This window comes from Phoxinus phoxinus (genome assembly GCF_949152265.1).
Source record: "Phoxinus phoxinus genome assembly, chromosome: 23".
NCBI classification, from domain to species: Eukaryota; Metazoa; Chordata; class Actinopteri; order Cypriniformes; family Leuciscidae; genus Phoxinus; species Phoxinus phoxinus.
In genome coordinates this window covers 10,925,329-10,943,910 of record NC_136898.1, presented here as the reverse complement: position 1 = coordinate 10,943,910, position 18,582 = coordinate 10,925,329, and the positions used below count along the sequence as shown (strand labels likewise).

Here is an 18,582-nt window from a genome sequence, read left to right as displayed (position 1 = left end):
TGTCCAGGCCAGCAATACTATACCCTTCAGTGTTTCCCATTCATCAATTTATTTTTGGCGGCCCGCCACAATATCAACATTGACTGCCACAAATAGATTTCAGTGCTTCCCATTCATTAACTAGACTGTAGCGGCCTGGAAATATATTTAAACTTCTCATAATAACATAAAAGCTCTTTAATGTTGTGTTTTGCTCATTTTGCTGTCAAACTAACTAAAATCGAAAGCACGATAAGGCTTTGTGTCCTTCTCAAAAGACTGTCTGTATGCGGTGAGCAATGAGAAGTGCACACTTCGCTCACGCGATCAGCTCCATATCTCAGTTTACAGTGAATGAATGCAGTGAACTCTATCAGTGCAGTGCATGTTTAGTGTGCATTTGGGAACGCAATTACACATTATTTTCACATTTTGCACAGTTGACGATTACAGCATTTCACTAGATTTGTAATGAAAAGCATTTGTATACTTGTTTTCCGCCAAAATAAAAGCTCGACTGCAGATTCCGTCAAAATAAAAGCTCACGGGTTTATCTCTTGCATGGATAGAAATTAGGACAAAACTAATGATGAAAGTTTCATTTATTTTTCAGCGCATTTGTTTTACAATATAAGGTTCTTACTATCATAGGAATAATACATGTAATGTCGACCGATACACTATATACCACAGCTAAAAAGAGGTTTGAGTCCCCTTTATTAAAGTTCAGATACAAGTCAAAGCACAGACTTTTTCTTTGTTCATTTTGCACACTGAACTTGGGTTGGAGCTCTTAATTTCAAAGTCAAAGTGCAACAGATTGATGAATTTAACTTTAAAATGTACACAATTTTGTACAAAATGTCTGTCTGTGTCCTTCACTTTTGCTCTTTGCCTTTTGATATATGTTTGTGTGTGTGTGTGAGATATACTTTATTGTTTGAATATATAATAAATTAATACTATGCAATTCTACTATGTACTGTGCAATACTATACTATGTGAGCTATAACAGTGAGCGCCAACCAATTTGTTTACCATGTATTTAGACCTGTGTGTTTCTAATTCAACCTCATCTGCAACTATTTACGGATGTCTAGGTGGACGTGAGTTACAGCAGTGCTGGTAGGATGCCTCGGGTGGTTTGGCCTTGTGTTAGACAGACCAGAAGAGAGGTAATTTGCTCTGCTCATCTTGGTTCAGCCGGACTACCATCACTGAAATCTGAGTATCATGAGTGCACAATCTTATGGAGTGATGCAGAAAATCACATCAAATAGTGTAGCCTCTCATATTTCTTTCATCACATTGGGAGTGAGAATGAGAGACAGAGAAGGACAAAAGCACAGACAACAAGATAGAAATTGTGTGTTTGCACAGCAAATGGTCACAGCAAAAAGAAACAGCAGTGAGTCCTAACAATGTCAATTTTTTTTTTATATACCCAGCCCAGAGAGATGGAAAAGGATTCCAGTTCCCTTAACAGTTGTTCCATACCTGTTTCAAATCCCAGTGAGAGCAGAAGTACACAGATAGTGTTCATCTCACCGTGCCTTCTGAGACAGACTGGATTTTAAAACTGGGACTCGTACCCAGATGAATACTTTACACAGATTAATCTTATTTTAACTGGAACAGGATTCTGGCTCATAATCCAACTGCTACTTCATTCCAGATACTTATAATGTTAAAGATACATACTAAATACATTACAAATACAAATACATTATACATACTAAATCTGTAAATATTAGAGAGGATATTTAATTTCTATATATGGAATTTATAAAAAATATTCAATCTCTCTCTTTCTGTTTGAAATTGCCCTTGTTCTCTATGTCACAAAGATTTTGTAACCAATCCTGTCAATGTGCTGAGCGGTTTTTAGCATATCATTAACTATGCTGCAAAGCAGGGGAGTCTCAAGAGAAGCCAGGTTATCCCGGTATATTGTTCTGTTGATATAAAAAAAATCAGGTAGATTTAGCAAAATAGCGAGTGAATTATATATATATTATGATGTTATGATGAACTATATGCTTTTCTCCACTGATGGATGCTGATTTTTAGAAGGCAGCTGTCTGACTCTGAGATGGCGAATGGGAACATGGTGTGTGTAACATTAGCAACACATTATTAGCTGTTTGATAATGTAGTCAAGCCAAAGGCCAATCATATCAATTACAGTTAGGCTATGTGTCCGGCGTTGTATTGAGCGATAAATAAAACGTGTTACCATTCTGATACATCGAATTGTAGACAAACCTGTATAAATCGCTCTTCCTCTTCTTCTGAATCAGTTTCTGGTTCAAACATAAAAGGCTGAATTAAACCAGTATGCCCATTGTGTAGCGTTGTACTACAGTTGACCAAGTGGATCAGGTAGTTTGAGCTGGCGCGATTGAGTGAAGACGGAGACTAATTTGGATATTAATTCTGCTTATACTAAATGAAGCAAGGATGTAGAGTTACATTCAAGCTATTTTTAAGGCATGAAGAAATTATTTTCATAGGGAAAAAAAGCGTTTAAATATGTCATTTAGATGATCAAAGATGAGTTTTAAAGGATAAAATTATTCACTACAGAAGGACTTTAAGCACTTAAATGAATGACTGCAGGGGACTTTAAGACATTTATGTAAACTTCTTTGTGAAATGAATGACAACGATTTGTTACAGGTTGCGAGGTCAAATATAATTACCTCTGCCCTATACTTTAATAGCAGTTTTTACACATTTGAGTTATATTTCACAAAATAAACAGTGCTGAATGTGCCATATGAACTGTACAAAAGATCAAACTAAACACTCTACTAACATTAGGATTCTTCAGAGGTCTATGCAAACCTATAATTGTAGGCCTAGTGTTTTTACAGTGCATCGATCTGTTTGATTTCAAAAGATGAAATTTGGAACGAAAAATATGTTTTCTTCAAATGATCCCTTTATGCTTTGAAGTGTACTGAAATGTAACTTGTGTTGTGTTTAACTTTTAATTAAAATTATTATTTTAGTCAGTGGATTAAATATAGGTTTTGATGAAAGCATATTATGGGAAAGTGTTCTGTGAAGTTTGTTCACCTCACGAACCATGTAGCCAAGAGGCTGAGAGATTTCCATAGTAACGGAAACCCACACCATGTGATGTCGAGATGTATGGTTTAAGGGAGCAAACGAATGCATTATGGCGCACGTCTGTGATCCAAAGCTCTATTTCAGCTATGAGTTCAACATAGCAAAGTACTAGAACCTCTTGTTCCTTTAAACTTTGAAGAGTTTCTTCGCCATTATGTTTCAGCGCTGTGAAGTTGTTAATTTCAGTGCATTTAAAATCTCTTAATGAAATAATTGATTAGCACTTTGTGCACTTAAAGACTTTGAAAATGAATGAAAATAACTCAATCACTCTCAGTATCCACTTTTGGGAGAGAAAGAGGAATGCGTCGGCTCTTAAAATCTGAAATTAAAGTGAGAGAGCGAGCGTGCAGACCCTCAAGACCCTTGGGAGTAAAATTTGTACATCCAGCATTGTACTTGAGAAAACATGAAAACAACCAAGTTGTTCCATCTGTCTGTGTTGACAGTGTATTCAACCCCCTGCCTCACATGCTACGCTGCCCTAACGGTGTGTGTGTTTCGGACGAAAATCAATACATCCTTACCGTCCAGGTAGCAGCAATGTTCTATCTTGACTGAACTCTAACTCCCTGACAGTAATGTTATTTGGAGGTAATCCAGTGTTATATATTATAGCTTTTTTTCCCTCTATATACTTCAATGCCAAATCAATCCCTTTCTCCAAAGTAAATTAATAATGAATGCCCTCTCTTGTTCATGTCACTAGGTAGCCAGAAGGGGCTGCAGAAAGATTTATTTTCAAAACCGCACTTGGTCTGATACTCGATATATTTTTGCCCTCCACAAGTACAGTGGGGTATGCTTGATGCACTGCTAGCTGAAATAGAGTTGGATCTGTGTCTCCATTGCAACGTGCACTGAGAATGAATACCCAAAGTAATTCTAAACTAACATCTAGCAATAACATGATGACTTTGCATTAAAAATTAACGCTTTGTAATCTGTACTAGGATGAGAATAGTCGAACATCCCATGGTGATGCATAAAAAAAGCGTACATAATCCCAGAGCGCATGCATTTCGGTGTCAAGGCAAAAAAAACGGACGAGGGCCGTGCTAGTTTATTCCGCATGCTTAATTTCCCCCGCCCTTGGATGCTTTTCATTGCAGTGAAAGGGTAGACACTTTATTTGGATTAAAATGGTTTGCTGTCTGCTCTTCTCTGATAAGGGAATATAAGGCGGAGTTATTTATTAATTTATGTATTTGTTGCATTGTGCTGATTCAGTGTGGCGCTATGAACATGCAGCTCAGACATGCTCTAGTGGCCGGAGATGCTGCACTACAGGTTTCCAGAAGGTTCTGACTGCTCAAGGTTAAGACTGATTGGATTGGATTCCCCCTCAGTGTCTTACCAAGAGGCTGTTATTATAATGCACCGCATTTTATGGTGATGCTGTAAATAATATTTTAAAATGATAGCTGAACTAACAATGTGCAGTCCCTACAGTGCACATGTACTTAAAGGGATAGTTCACCCCAAAATTAAAATGACTTTGTTTTAACACAGTGTCTACACCAGATGTGAGTGATAAAAGCAAACACATTATAATCAGTAATGCTGTCTACACTTAGATGCGGCGTGGCAAGATGTGACAAATTCCCGACAGTACACTGATGCCCATTCTATTTCTGTTGTACTCCAAACATTTATGCTCTTTCTGACATGAGAAACAAATAGATTTGTAGTGGTCGCTTTGTTGCGTCTATAGTGTAAACAGCCTTTAGAAGTCTTCTGTCATATAATAGCTTTGTGTGATGAATAGGTCAAAGGGTTACACTTTATTTTAATGTGTCCCCGATACAGCGTAATTATACATTGAAGTATTAAGTAATTGTAATTAGCTACATGTACTTACAATAGGGTTAGGGTAGGATTAGGGTTTGGTTTAGGGTTAGTTGCATGTAATAATGCCTAGTTTCTAGTTATTGCTATAGTACATGTAATGTGTAACAAAGACATTAAAATAAAGTGTAATTACATTTTTTTTTTTTTTTTACAAAAATGTTATTGTTTAATGAAATTCTTCCTAGTTCTTTTTGGTATGTTCGTGATTGTTCTGATTTGTCTAATCTTTTCAGTGAATAGATTTAGATAAATACATTTTCTGTCTGTCACACAAAACTTTCAAATGGCTTTAGAAGACTTGGAATATATATATATATATATATATATATATATATATATATATATATATATATATATATATCCACATCCACAGCCACACTGAACAAAGAAAGTCATGCCGATTTGATTTTGAGAAAATATGAATGGCAAATCTTTCGTCTTTGGGTGAACAGTTCCCTTAAACATACAGTCTTGCATAAGTGCAGACTCAGTCATCTGTGTACATGCAAGCACCAGCCGTGTGCAGCGAAAGGCTATTTGAGCAGCAACACTCTTGTTTCCTGTATTATTTACCATATCATCCATGTCTACATGACGAATGTGTGAGAGCTTTGCTCTTTGATCCCATAAACTGTGTTTCATCGGGGGTTTCGTTCAATTACCGGTGCAACAGCTGCTTTTGCTTTGCATTTTTTTTCTATTATTCCAGCCAACTTTGAATGCCCTTGAGTGTGCTTTGTTACCCTGTTTGGCAACCGTGTGCTTTACATGCCAGCCGACGCGTCTCCTCCTCCTATTATGGGTGGCTAGCCTCTTACTTGCTTCTCTTGTATTCACCTAGGGAGATTTTTATTGAACCAGGTTTTTTTTTTTTTACTTTTTGATGCCACAGATCCTCAAATATTTTCCCTAAAAAAGGCAGCTTGACCCATTACCCTTTGAAAAAATAATAATGAAGATTATATATATATATATAAATATACTGTATATAAACACACACACACACGCTAAGTTGTATCGACACTTTTTAATGTTGTATAAAATAATTTTTATCTGTAGAATTAGATATGTTTATTTTGTTTTATTTTAATGCAAATAAAATATGCAAAACAAATTGTGATTAATCTCATATTTTATTTTAATTTATTTTTTGCAGTTTGTTTTTTGCTGCAGAAATGACACACTGCCGCCTTATAGAGAAAAGCAAGGGGAAGACAGATTGGAGAGGGGCGACTTTAATATTTCTGCGTAGGATGCCCTGCAGTGTATTATGAACCCGTCCTCAGGGAAAAGGCTTGATCTTTCCACTGATCTCCAGCGTTCTCATTTAGTCTATTATAAGACGAGGTAGAGGCCAGTGCCGCAGTTTCCACTCCCGTGAAAACGAACGCCTTTGCTTGTACCCCAGTACTTCTACACCGCCTGCCTAGGGAGAAAAAAAAAAGACACAAAGAAGCACATTTACCACATCTGTCCCTCGTGCTTTGGATGTTGCCCTCTAGAAGCTAAAGTAGTTCAGCTCTGTGCCTCTCACTGAATCGACTAAAATGAGCGCGCAAGCATTATGACCATAATGGGCTTTAATGAGCATCGAACGCCTATTATTCGAATGTGTGCCAAAGATTTTTGGGCTGTGATGCTACCAGAGATAAAACAAAGATTGCATGAAAATTGTCTCTGCGTTTTATTGAATGGTTAATCAGGCAAGTAATCAATTAAGCGCATGATTGCTTTTGATTTTAATAGCCCTACAGTATATGAAGAGGCCCTTTTTGGCCTCCGCTGCTAACTGTTAGGCATAGCTGTAATTAGACACAGCATGTCCTCATTTAAGGAAGGCCTGTAAGTAATTAGCATCTAATTCCATTGTATCCGTAATAAGGAGAGATGGCATTGTCTTTAAGTCGAAAGCATTAAGAGGCTGCCCCCCCACCCCCCCAGTTTAGCTTTAAATATTATCTGGGGGTCACTGAATTTAATAAACCCAATCTTCAGGAGGGTTTTGGGGTTTGATCGATGTCTAACCATGTTGTTCTTCCTTGCTTAATATCTAGGGAGTACATTCGCACTCGCTTCCGAAACAGATGCAGTCTTCCGACGTACAGTACCAGGGGAACTATTTGAATGAATGCTAATGAATATTTGAATGTATCTTAAGTGATGAATCCCAGTGCTTTAGTAACAAAAGGGATACACCGGTAATAATTCAGAGGGGAACTTTGCTCGTAGCGCACATGCTAATGCTAAGGGTTAAGTATTCTCTTTGGTTCTCTCTCTCTTCTCTTGTAGTTGCTCACAAGGGGACTTTGTGACACACACAGCATGGCTGAACAGATCAAGTATACTGTACGCCGGAGAGGATAAGTGGTCTGTGGACCCCCGGGTGAGTTTGGTTACTCTGAACCAGGATGAGTTCACCATCAAGATTGAGGATGTGGACTTGACAGACGAGGGCCAATACATCTGCGCGGTGCAGACCAGCAGCAGACCCAGAACCACTTCCGTGCACATCATCGTTCAAGGTGAGTTTTCTGATGTGTCACGGTGTAGAGCACTAAGGGTGAATGCTTTTATACGCTTTTGTAAAGGAGCACTTCATCCAACATTGAAATACTGTCATCATTTACTCACGCTTGCGTCGTTGTAAAAACTGTATGAGTTTCTATCATCTTTCTGAATGAAAAAATATTGCAGAATATCCAGAGTGCCGTTTTCTATAATGGGGATTGGAGCAGTGAAGCTCTAAAATGACAAAAAATGACCATAAAAGTGGCACAAAAGTAGTCCATTTGAATTGTGCGCTGTATTTCTAGTCTTAGAACCAATAATGTTTCAAATCTTGGATGTCAAACCAGGTGCGCTGTGTCCTTTTGCTTTAAAATGTTAAACAGATTTTCTGCACATAACTACTTAAATGTTGGTCTTTACATCATATTAAGCCATCGAAGGACTTCAGAAGACATGCAATATATAAAGTTGTAAATAAACACTTTTATGTGTCCTATTATAAAGTAATGGTCACATTTTCACATTAGCAAAATTTCACCATTGCCTATTGTCAATAGTGTAGCAATGTACAGTATGAAGCACTGTACACAAAGAAGTCACTTTCAAACCAACCAGCTTTCTGCAATATCTGCTATATTTATTTTGTATTTCAAGTTAAACCAAGTCTTACAAGTTTCGTACTGAGCATGAGGGGGTGAGTAAATGATGAATTTTTAGGTGAATTATCTCTTTAATATGTGTGCCTTAATGTGTGCACATAGTCTGTGTGTTTGTACAGGTATAATATCATTTCTGAAGGCCCTTTTTCAGTATCAGTTAGAAACACCTTGAACTCCAGTTACGATATTGGGTATTTTAATGAAGTGGATAATTATGTAATTAATGCTGATTGTGTAAAACCTTGGGGGTGCATTTTTTTGCTCCTGATTTGTGGGTCCAGTGTTAATATGATTGATGGCAGTGTCATTCCTGTGCAGTGATGCAGTAAGTCATAACAGTGCCGACTGGAGGTACTGTACACTGGCTAGAGATTTAGAGCACAGCAGCTCACCACTGCAGAATTCCAGCTTTCAATGCAAAACTCATTTTGAAATATTGTGGGAATTTGTGATGGTCTATTTTTGGTAGTTAAATGTTCATTCCAACACTTTTTCTCCATTGAATGAATGACAAGGCCAACAAAATATGTTGTATCTGGCAAACTCATAGTAATAGTGGCTCCTAACCAACATGATGTATCAAAATAATTTGTTAAAAATAAATGTTCAGTCATTATACATGACAAAATTAGCTTTTGACTATGTTTACCCATCTGGCTTTGTTCACAAATATTAATCCTCTTCGGTATGCATCATGTTTTCATTTTATCTAATATTTTTCCCATAATATTTTTTGACAAAATTAGTTTGAATATTAAAAAAAGCTATAATTTTTTTCTAACACATGAAACCTTAGTCATAGCCTACTTATTTTATGCACAAGTAAATTAGATTAAACGCTTCCAAATAAATTGTTAAATAACTGTTATAATTAATTCCAAAAGTACAATTTTCAAAGTTTCCTGCAAAATGATGTTACACAAAGTTGACCTGTGGGCATCAACATCTATTTAAGATATACAGTCACCATACTATTGGTTTGTTTAAAGTTTTCCCTTTTAATTGCAACAATGCAATATGATGTAGTTTTTGCCCTGAAAGACGAGCAAGTTGAGGGAAAGCACCATAGACCAATGAGAAGCAAATAACCCAGAATTGGTTCAAAGAGGTCCAGTTATTAGCTTAAGGCTAATGGTTCAGACCTGGATTTGTGTTAGTTGATAAGCTGTGGTTAAATCTTAGTTTGTTGTAATTAGCCTCACTGACACATGGTTCTGACAGAGTCTTTGATCTATAAAGGAAGAACTGTACGTTGGGTTAGATGAGTTCATACTTGCGTCAGTGGAGAAGACCTCTCAAGACATCATCAATTAAACTGAACATGAAATACAAGAATGGGCAGGATTTGGGGGAAGAGCTGCAAGAAATATCTTTCACATCTATGAAAATGGTATTAGTTGTGTTTGCTGAGGCAGGCATCACTGTTGCTCATACTTGAGAGTTTAAGATTTGAACTCATGTAATACTGTGACTTCGTTCCGCACTGTTTGTGCTTCGGACATGAATTATAGCTCAATGTATGTGGGTTTGTGAGAATAGGTGTGCTATTACTTCTATAAATTCTGTAAAAAATACAAACCATAGACTGAAGGAGGGAACTGAGCCATATGTAGTAGTAACTTTCTGAATTTTACATTTTAACTGAAGTAACAACTGAAATTCAAAGAAAGCAGTTGAAATCCAAAGAAATTTACATCACTATAGTTTTTTGACAAAGTTTGTCTAGATAATCTGAATTAGGTCTGTCAGTAACAATTATTTTGGTAATAGAGTAATCTGTTGATTATTTGAAGATGAATCAAGTAATCTGATAATACATTTTGTGGTAATAAAAATAGACCTAAGTGAACAATAGCCTTTAAAATGACTTAAAATACATATATAATATCAATGAGGCAATTGGTTCAAAGATAGTAACAAAAGTAAGTGATCGTATGGTTTTATTGTACAAAACTGTTAAAATACATAGGCTAATGTAATATACATAATATAAACGATCAATTTATGTACGTTATGTATTATAACAAATGCCCGCAGAGGGAGCCAACTTGAGCCAATCAATTGTTCACTCTAAAAAATGCTGGGTTGTTTCAACCCAATTTTGGGTCAAATAGGGACAAACCCAGCCGTTGGGTTAAATGTTTAAATTACATTTTTAACCCAACGTTTGGGGTTTGTCCATTATTTGACCCAAAATTGCGTTGAAACAACCCAGCATTTTTTGTTACATTTTACAGCATGATCCAATCCTTGTTTAATATTGACCAAACATTCAAATGTCTACTTTTTTAAAACATCGTGGTATCATTTTAATTAGAATTAAAGCAAGCACCACTCAAATTTCTTCAGAAATGTAAAAATCAACTTATCGTATTAACATATCAAACAATCTTGTGCAATATTATATCAAACACTTCCAGTTAGCATCAAGACATGCTTTGCTTTAGCATTCCGTATAGCACAATCGGTCAGTTCAAGCCCGAGCATTTAGCAGATCCAAGTCATCTGCCCTGTTGCCTTGGTAACGTAGTTCCAGAATACTGCCTTGATTGAGAGTGTGAAGAGATGTTTCGGCACGGAGGTCAGATTCTGCACAATACCTGGACATAACAGCACACTCACAGAAATACAACCGTAACCCACAGTTACCAAACAGCACAAAGAGAGCTGGAGGGAATCACGCGTCCCTGATTGGGGTGCACGGCTGTAACCGCAGTTGGTGGCAGACAGACAGAGAAAGCCCTCAGCTGCTCTCTGTCTTTACAGTGTAAACTGCACATTTGAATAGAGATCCAATTTGCTGCTCCGCATGCAGAGCCACATCCCCGCACTTCAAATTTATCGTGAGAAATGAGTTCGTAATAACCTGAATAAGCAGGTATTATGTAAACACTGGGAGTGGTTTTGCGAACACCTGCTTGTGATATACAGCGTAAATTCAACCGTCGTCACGAATACAGATAAAGGACGCGGTTTGTCTTTCTCATTGCCTGTTAGGGCACTAGAAGGCAAATATTTACAGCCGCACAACTCACTGCTGACCTTGTTAAAATCATCAACTAGAGATTAGCTCATTATGGGTTTAGTAAATAAAGTTCTGCACATAAAAATCTCATTTCAGTTAAGTTTGCAAGCATTGCAGCTGAATTGGGTTAATGTATGACTAATGTGTATATATATATATATTTTTGAAATATTTTTCAAATTATTTTTTGGAAAGCTTAAATCTATTTAACTTTATTTAATTGGAGAATTATACTATACAATATTATAATTTTTTCTATTTAAAAAAAATTGAGTATTAGAAAACTAAATAATTAAAGGGAACCACCTGAATTTCTGCTGTAAAATAGCTTGTCATATTGAAATACTGTATGTTCTGTTTTTTTTGTACTATGATTTAACTATATTTTGTCTACCTTGTACTTTTTTTTCTGTGCCATTGCCTGAAATAAACGAAACGAAACGAAAAGATATGAAATAATCATGAACCAATGAAGAGCGATCCTTAACTACGACATGAATCATAAATATTCATGCATTAATAACAGCAGCCTTAAACATGTTAGTACATGCTTGATAGTTAATGCTTAACCTTTATGGGGTAAACCAAACCAATCAGGCTCCATAAGAATAAATAAGAAATATTTTTGACTTTGAAATACATTTAAACAATGTATTAGTCATAATTTAAACTATTGACATCAGCAGTTTCATCATAAACATTACTGAAAGGCTCAGGATTAGTTTTTCATTCATTTCACTGATCCTATCAAACATAGACAATACTAAATACACTAATAATTTATCTTAAAAGGTCCTAATCTGTTTTGTGATATTCTCTTTCTTTCCCATCAAACTAAACTTACCGTGACTTACAACAATTCGTGAGGAATCGGTTCCCCAAAAAAATAGCCAAACAGGAAGCATGAACTAAGGACCGGGGAACGTTTGCTGGGATCAGTACAGTTCACTCTCCATCCAGACGCAGGCCGTGATGATACTGTACCTCCGTTCTCTGACTTTTTGAAAAGCCACACAACATCACTTAACTTGGCTGAATACTAGTTGTGTATTTGATAGTAAGTTTATGATAAATCATGAGCTGAAATTGGTAAGTAGTTAACAGTGAATGAATTATGATGTGCCCCAAGTCATGCCACAGTCATGCATTAACAAGCCATTACTTGATGTTAGTGTATGGTAAGTTAATAATGAATGAATTATGATGTGCCTCCTCAAGTAAAGCAATGACACAATGATGCACTTACAATTATTAACTATGATATTAATAAACATATACAATAAGAGTGACATCCTTATTCCTTTACACCCATGGTACAAAAAACAAAGATAAAACGTGTAGTTATTTTATTTTTATTTACACAATTGAACATATATGGACTTAAAATAAAGCCCAAACATACCTGTAAAGACACACATAAGGCACGTGTACTAAAAGCTAATGCTAATCGAAGCATATACATTTAAACAACAAAAAATACAGTTAATTACTGTATATATCCTCCTGAAAACTCCCAAATACAACGTACATGCAAACATGTTTTTAATTATTAATTCTGTTTACCAAAGCAGTCAACATTTATGAGATGAAAATGCCAGCATTACCAGAGGAACACAACTAATGTGCCAAGCGAGCACCGAGTGCGCCACTAATACTGTATGTCCCAACTAATATGTCCCAACAAACCCTACATACTGTAGTTCTGGAAATACAAGTTGCTATTACTAAACATAGGCCTATTAAGGCAAGGCAAGGCCAGGCAAGTTTATTTATATAGCACATTTCATACACAGTGGTAATTTAAAGTGCTTTACATAGAAGAAATTGAAATAATTACATAAATAATAAAAGAAATAAGAATAATTAAAACGGTTTAGAAAATAAAATACAGTATACATTAAAGCTAGAGTAGGTAATGTTGGAGAGCTAGCCAGATTTGAAAGTGGCACCTCTTCTAAGCTCCGCCCCCTCCTGTCAGTGCTCCGTCCAAAGCTACGCCCCCCCACAAACATGAACGCGCATCCACATTTGGAGTCAGCTGCATGTACCTACCAGTGATGCGCGGGTTGATCCAAAATGAGCGGGTGCCTGCGGTTACCCGCGGTTACGAGTCATCCAAAAATATTTTTAATGATATTCGGGTCGCGGTCGGTCGGGTCGTTTACCTTTGTAATTTATATAGTACTAGACACAATGTTCTATGAAATACATAGGTCTACACTTTATTGTCTGAATGCGCGAGGATGACGCACGAGCAGTCTGCAGATGAAAGTGGGAACTCATTTACCTTTTGAATGTTGAGCGCGTTATAAACTTTTGAATAAAAGCTGACGCGGGACAAAATGCCCGATTTCCCAACGCGTTGAACTGAGCAATGCCATTGTGCCAATTTAATAGGCTACTTTTAAACGCATATAGCTCAGTAATGTCAGTTTTATGTAGCCTATTTGCTGAGAGGGGGCGGGATTTTTGTTGGGAAAGTCAGGGGAGAGACGCACACGTCGATTAGACTGGATAAACACATGCAGCATCTTAATTGTTAAGAAAATTAAACGAAATAAATGAATAAATCAAGCCTTTATTACAAAACACTAGGCTATATCATACAGCATTCTGAAAAATGCGCGCCCCTAGTTCCTCCGTCTATGGCCCATGACGTGATGAGCATTTACTATAGCTACTTTAAAAAACGCGGGTCAGGAAGCGGGTCGGGTACAATATTTTCTTTCTTTTTTTTGCGTTCCGAGTTGCGGGCGGGTTAGTTGAAAACGTCGGTCGGGTGCGGGTTGTTTATACATTGACCCGCGCATCACTGCTGTGCACGCAGTGGTGCTCGGGCACGAGACATGAAGGCATCTGATTGGTTCTTTACATTCGCACCGAATGGCAGTGATTGGTCAGAGTTTTTACTGTCCTACAGCTGCTACAGAGGTCAGGTTTTTTTCATTCCTTTTACTGAACACATAATGTATTGACTACTATCAGAATGGAAGGACCATTTCACCCAGTATAAAAAAAATGTTTCTGAACAGGATTACCAACCCTAGCTTTAACTGTAATTATTATTAGTACGGTGGCCGAGAGAGCTCAACGCGCTGCAACGCGCTGCAACTGAAGAAAACACATGCAAATAGAAAAACACCCGCAAATTAAGAAAACATCATCACATGTTTGCTCCAAATACTCACAACACAACCAAATATAGAAACACGCTGCAAAAGTTCACAACACAGCCAAGTACAGAAACACGCTGCACAGACCACAATGGAAATGTTTCCAGGGGACCCCAATAAGTGACGGACCCGGCTGGGACGTGCTTATTGCTCGTGAAGACGGCAGAGCTCTTGAAGTGGGGACTTTGGAGTGAGCAGGGCACTTGTGTGCCATTATGTAGCCATTTGGAATGCACTTGATGAAGGGAGCAAAGAAAGACAACGTAATTTCCTCATTATTTTCACCTGGGATGTTCCCATGACAACCCGGCAGGGTGTCCATCAGCTGAATAGCGGTTATTACCAGAAATATCTTATTATTGCTGTTAATATAACTGTTGCAAATAAATATACATTTATACAAAAAGGTTTTTAAAATAAGCATTATATATATGTGTGAGTGTCTCAACTTTAAAACTTGCCATCTCATATTTGGACTCTGCATTACCTAACATTTCTTATGAAACTTATTTAAACGTAACATGACAGCATTTGTACAATGTAACTGATGTATAGAATAACATATTTCCCTCATGTTCTTTTTTTCTATCTTTTTTATTTAATTTGCGGTGATTTTCTCATGTGCCATTTCAATTATTTGTCACAAAGCTGCAGATGGCAGATTATGATATTAAAGTTTAAATATTAATAGTAGTATTTAGTATTAAATCATATGTTTAATTTAAATTTAGATTACTTCTAATTAATTCTTACGGAGCCTGATTGATTTAGTTTACCCCTAAACGTTAATGAATGCATTATATCAAACATGTACTAACATGTTTAAGGCCGCTGTTATTCATGCATTAATCATTATGACTCCTGATGTAGTTAAGGATCGTTTTTCAGTTGTTCATGATTATTTCATATCTTTACTAATCATGAGTTCATGTTGAAGTAACTATTAATTCAGGTATTAGTAGATGATTATTGATGCCCTGTTATTGTAAACTGTTTTCTAGTGTCATTATTCAGCTGAAGACAGTTCAGTGTTAATTCAGTTCGGTTTAATAACTGTGCTATATAGCTCTGAAGAAGACAAAAGTGTCAGTTCAATGTTGATTCAATTCAGTTCAATAACAAAGTCAGTGTTGCAAAATTCATCAATTATGAAACAAAGTCGATTCAGCTATAAAGCAGCTCTGCAGAAAACAGTGGTGTCATCATCCAGCTCAGTTGATTTCAAGTCAAATCAATAATTTTACTAAATAATATATATATGTGACCAGATCTGTTTTTTTTTCCCTAGAGGCACTCACTTTTTGCATGTTTGCATTGGTTGTCATAGTAATTGACGAAAGCGTTGATTTTACCGTAGCACTTCATTAATTTGCAGACAACATCAGGCAAAATTGGAAAAAGAGACACACTGTAAATGCAATGCTTTAATAAAGTCTTTTAATCACAACACCTGTCCAAATCCAGTCTGATTCCAATCCAAAAGCTGCCTGTCTGAACAATCTTTGGTAGTTGCTTCAATTATAGCAATTTCTATGTCTGGGCAACTTGACTTTTTAAGTTCAGACAAGACTTCAAGTAATTAAGTAAATAACTCTACAAAATGCCATCTGTTGCCTTTATTTAAGTTCTTCGAACACACTGTTTTACAGTGTGCCTGCCATGTGTTCCATCAAATTCCCCCAAGCTGTGAGTCCCCAAATACCTATGTGTGTCTAATGTCTCTGTGCTCCGAATGTCTGAGCTTGCGAAAGCCTTCATGTGTCCTGACTACAGTGTCCTTATCCTTAATAACCACAGGCGGTTGGGTGCCAAAAGTCGCAAGACCTTTCTGAGTGGGTAGCCGAGTGTGCAGTCAAAGACCCAACATAAAAAAAAAAACCCATCGTAATTCTTAATGTTTTTCTGATGGCAGACTTTTATTTTGATAGACAAGCGTGAAAGCTGTTGACACTTCTGTCAGATGCAGTTTAAGTAAAGAGTGCCTGAGAAAAACGTGTTTTTCTGATTCAGTATCTGCGCTTTAGATTAGGTGTTGCCAGTGTCATTATTCTATCGTTATTTTTGGATCTTGTTTAAAAAAAAAAAAAAAACTCACCTTTCAACAAACTCTCCTGTCCTGTCAGATGTTAAGTGCTTGCGGTGTGCACTCTTTGATTGCGCGTGCAAATGTGTATATCACTTCACTATTTATTAGGGCTGCACAATTAATCACAGTTAACATGCAAATGCACTTAAACCGATTAATCTTATTGCGATTATGAAATCGCAAAAGCTACGATTATTTTACACAGCTTGTCAGTGAAGTACGGCTCTGTGATCAGTAGTAAATGCTGCTCCATCTGAAAGCACTGCGAGTTTGAGTCGCATATAACCTGCATTTAATAAAGCAAGATGTGTCAAACAACTTTCCAAACATGAGAAGCATTATCTTGTCCAACAACATTAATAACACGTTTTTACTCCACACTCACTTCATAACAACAGTTGAGCATCCTTCTATGAGATGATGTGATTTCTTACACAGAATAAGATTATTTCAAAGTATTCTATACAGTGATAAAGGTCGGATAAATGTTGATTATAAACATTGAAGTATTGAAGTATAAATATAGGCTACTTTATCATCATGAAAATACCAGAAAAGGCTTGAAGAACTGAAATAAACCATTGTTTATTACACTATTGTAGTGTGTTTTAATGCTAGGCAGTATACCGGTTCATACTGAATACCAGTGTTTATTTTTATTATGCTATTACTTTTTAACATATCGCAATACAGTTGTGTTTCGCTTAAACAACGTTCGGAACGCAATGCGGCGCGTCACTGTTTGAGAGGGTCGAACGTTGTTTAAGCGAAACACAACTGTATTGCGATATGTTAAAAAGTATATGTTTTATTAACTGTTTATGTTAGTATTGTGGTATTACTTAGGTAACTGTAGTTTCTGTAACCTTAACCATAAATACCACTTTATTTTCACTTTGTGTTTTTTTTATATTTTTGATAACTGTGGTGGCTCATACCAACTGACTTTATACAAAAACTAGTTTGAGACTGCTATTTTATAGCCTTAACTTATACTATTTTTTTCTTAAGTGTTAGTGATATTCTTACAGTTTATGTGTATGTTAAGTAAAGTGCTTGCGTGTGTCAACCATTTTTGAGAAATCATTTCTTGGTTCAAGTTACTAAAAATGTGGGTTGCAGCTTAATGACCATGGGAAAATATGCGTCCCATGGCCAAATCAGTTGAGAACAGCTGTTATAGTGTGTGTGTGAACGTGAAATCACCATGACATTAAGATTTGACCATACTGTCATCATGCAACTATCCGCGGATTGAATCATGACGTCGTACCACAGTGCTTCAGTGGGAAGTCCCATTAAACATCAAAGATGTTTTCATCTTTCTGCTTGTTTCTTTCTCAGTCTCTCTCTTTTTCTCTTACTATATGTCTGTCTCTCTCTCTTACTCTAATAGCATAACACATTATCTGAATGTTATTTGAATGGAAAACCATTCATTTCAGCATAAAAATAGTAGATCTGATCTGCATTTCCTGTTTTTTCCGCAACAGCCATTAATTTATGTTCTCCGGCACATCGTGTCAGCGTGGGAGTGAACTGCGCTATGATCATGTTTGCAGAGGCGAACCGTGTTAACACCAAAACTAATTCATGCTAATCAAAATAGCCGTGCTCCAGAGGTCTCGCTCAGAATACCAGTCAAACCGTCATATTTCCCTCCATGCAGTTGTTGATGTATAATAAGGTCAAGGAGAAACAAAGCCAACTCCTCCTAATCTTTGTAAAGCTGGTCTGAGCTGCCACTGCCACTGCCATCCACATTTAAGAGGGGAAAGACTGCATTTGCCTCACGGCTGTTGGCTTCAATGGCGCTCTCAGAATGTCTTCCTGCAGATGTGGCATGTCATACACACTCACCGTAGCATTTTTTCTTAGAGAAATCTGTTGGCCTCAGTTTCATGTCATTATAGATTGGTTATTTTCCTATGTTTATTGGATAAACTGGTTGCTAACTAAGATCATGTTTGCCAAATGCTGTTTTTTTCCCCATATTGGAATGCTTTCCCCATCCCAGCTTAAGATGCAGAGACAGTAATTTGTTGGCTTTGATTTCCTTGGAAAAAGCTCCCTGACCAGCCTGACAACAGCAACTTTGGTTCAGCCTATGGCGTGGGGTTGGGGGCGGGGCTAACTATTGGCCTGACCAGTGACAGGGTGGGAGAC

General features: G+C 36.9%; 1 protein-coding gene across 7 annotated transcripts in view; it reads left to right on the top strand.

The window, feature by feature from the left end:
- ntm (neurotrimin) overlaps positions 1–18,582 on the top strand; it is a 274,033-nt gene that overhangs the window by 223,801 nt on the left and 31,650 nt on the right. For all 7 annotated transcript variants that reach the window (XM_079598671.1, XM_079598670.1, XM_079598673.1 and 4 more), the window contains one exon: positions 7,255–7,487. In XM_079598671.1, the coding sequence (XP_079454797.1) occupies positions 7,255–7,487 (233 nt within the window). The remainder of the gene's footprint in view (positions 1–7,254; positions 7,488–18,582) is intronic.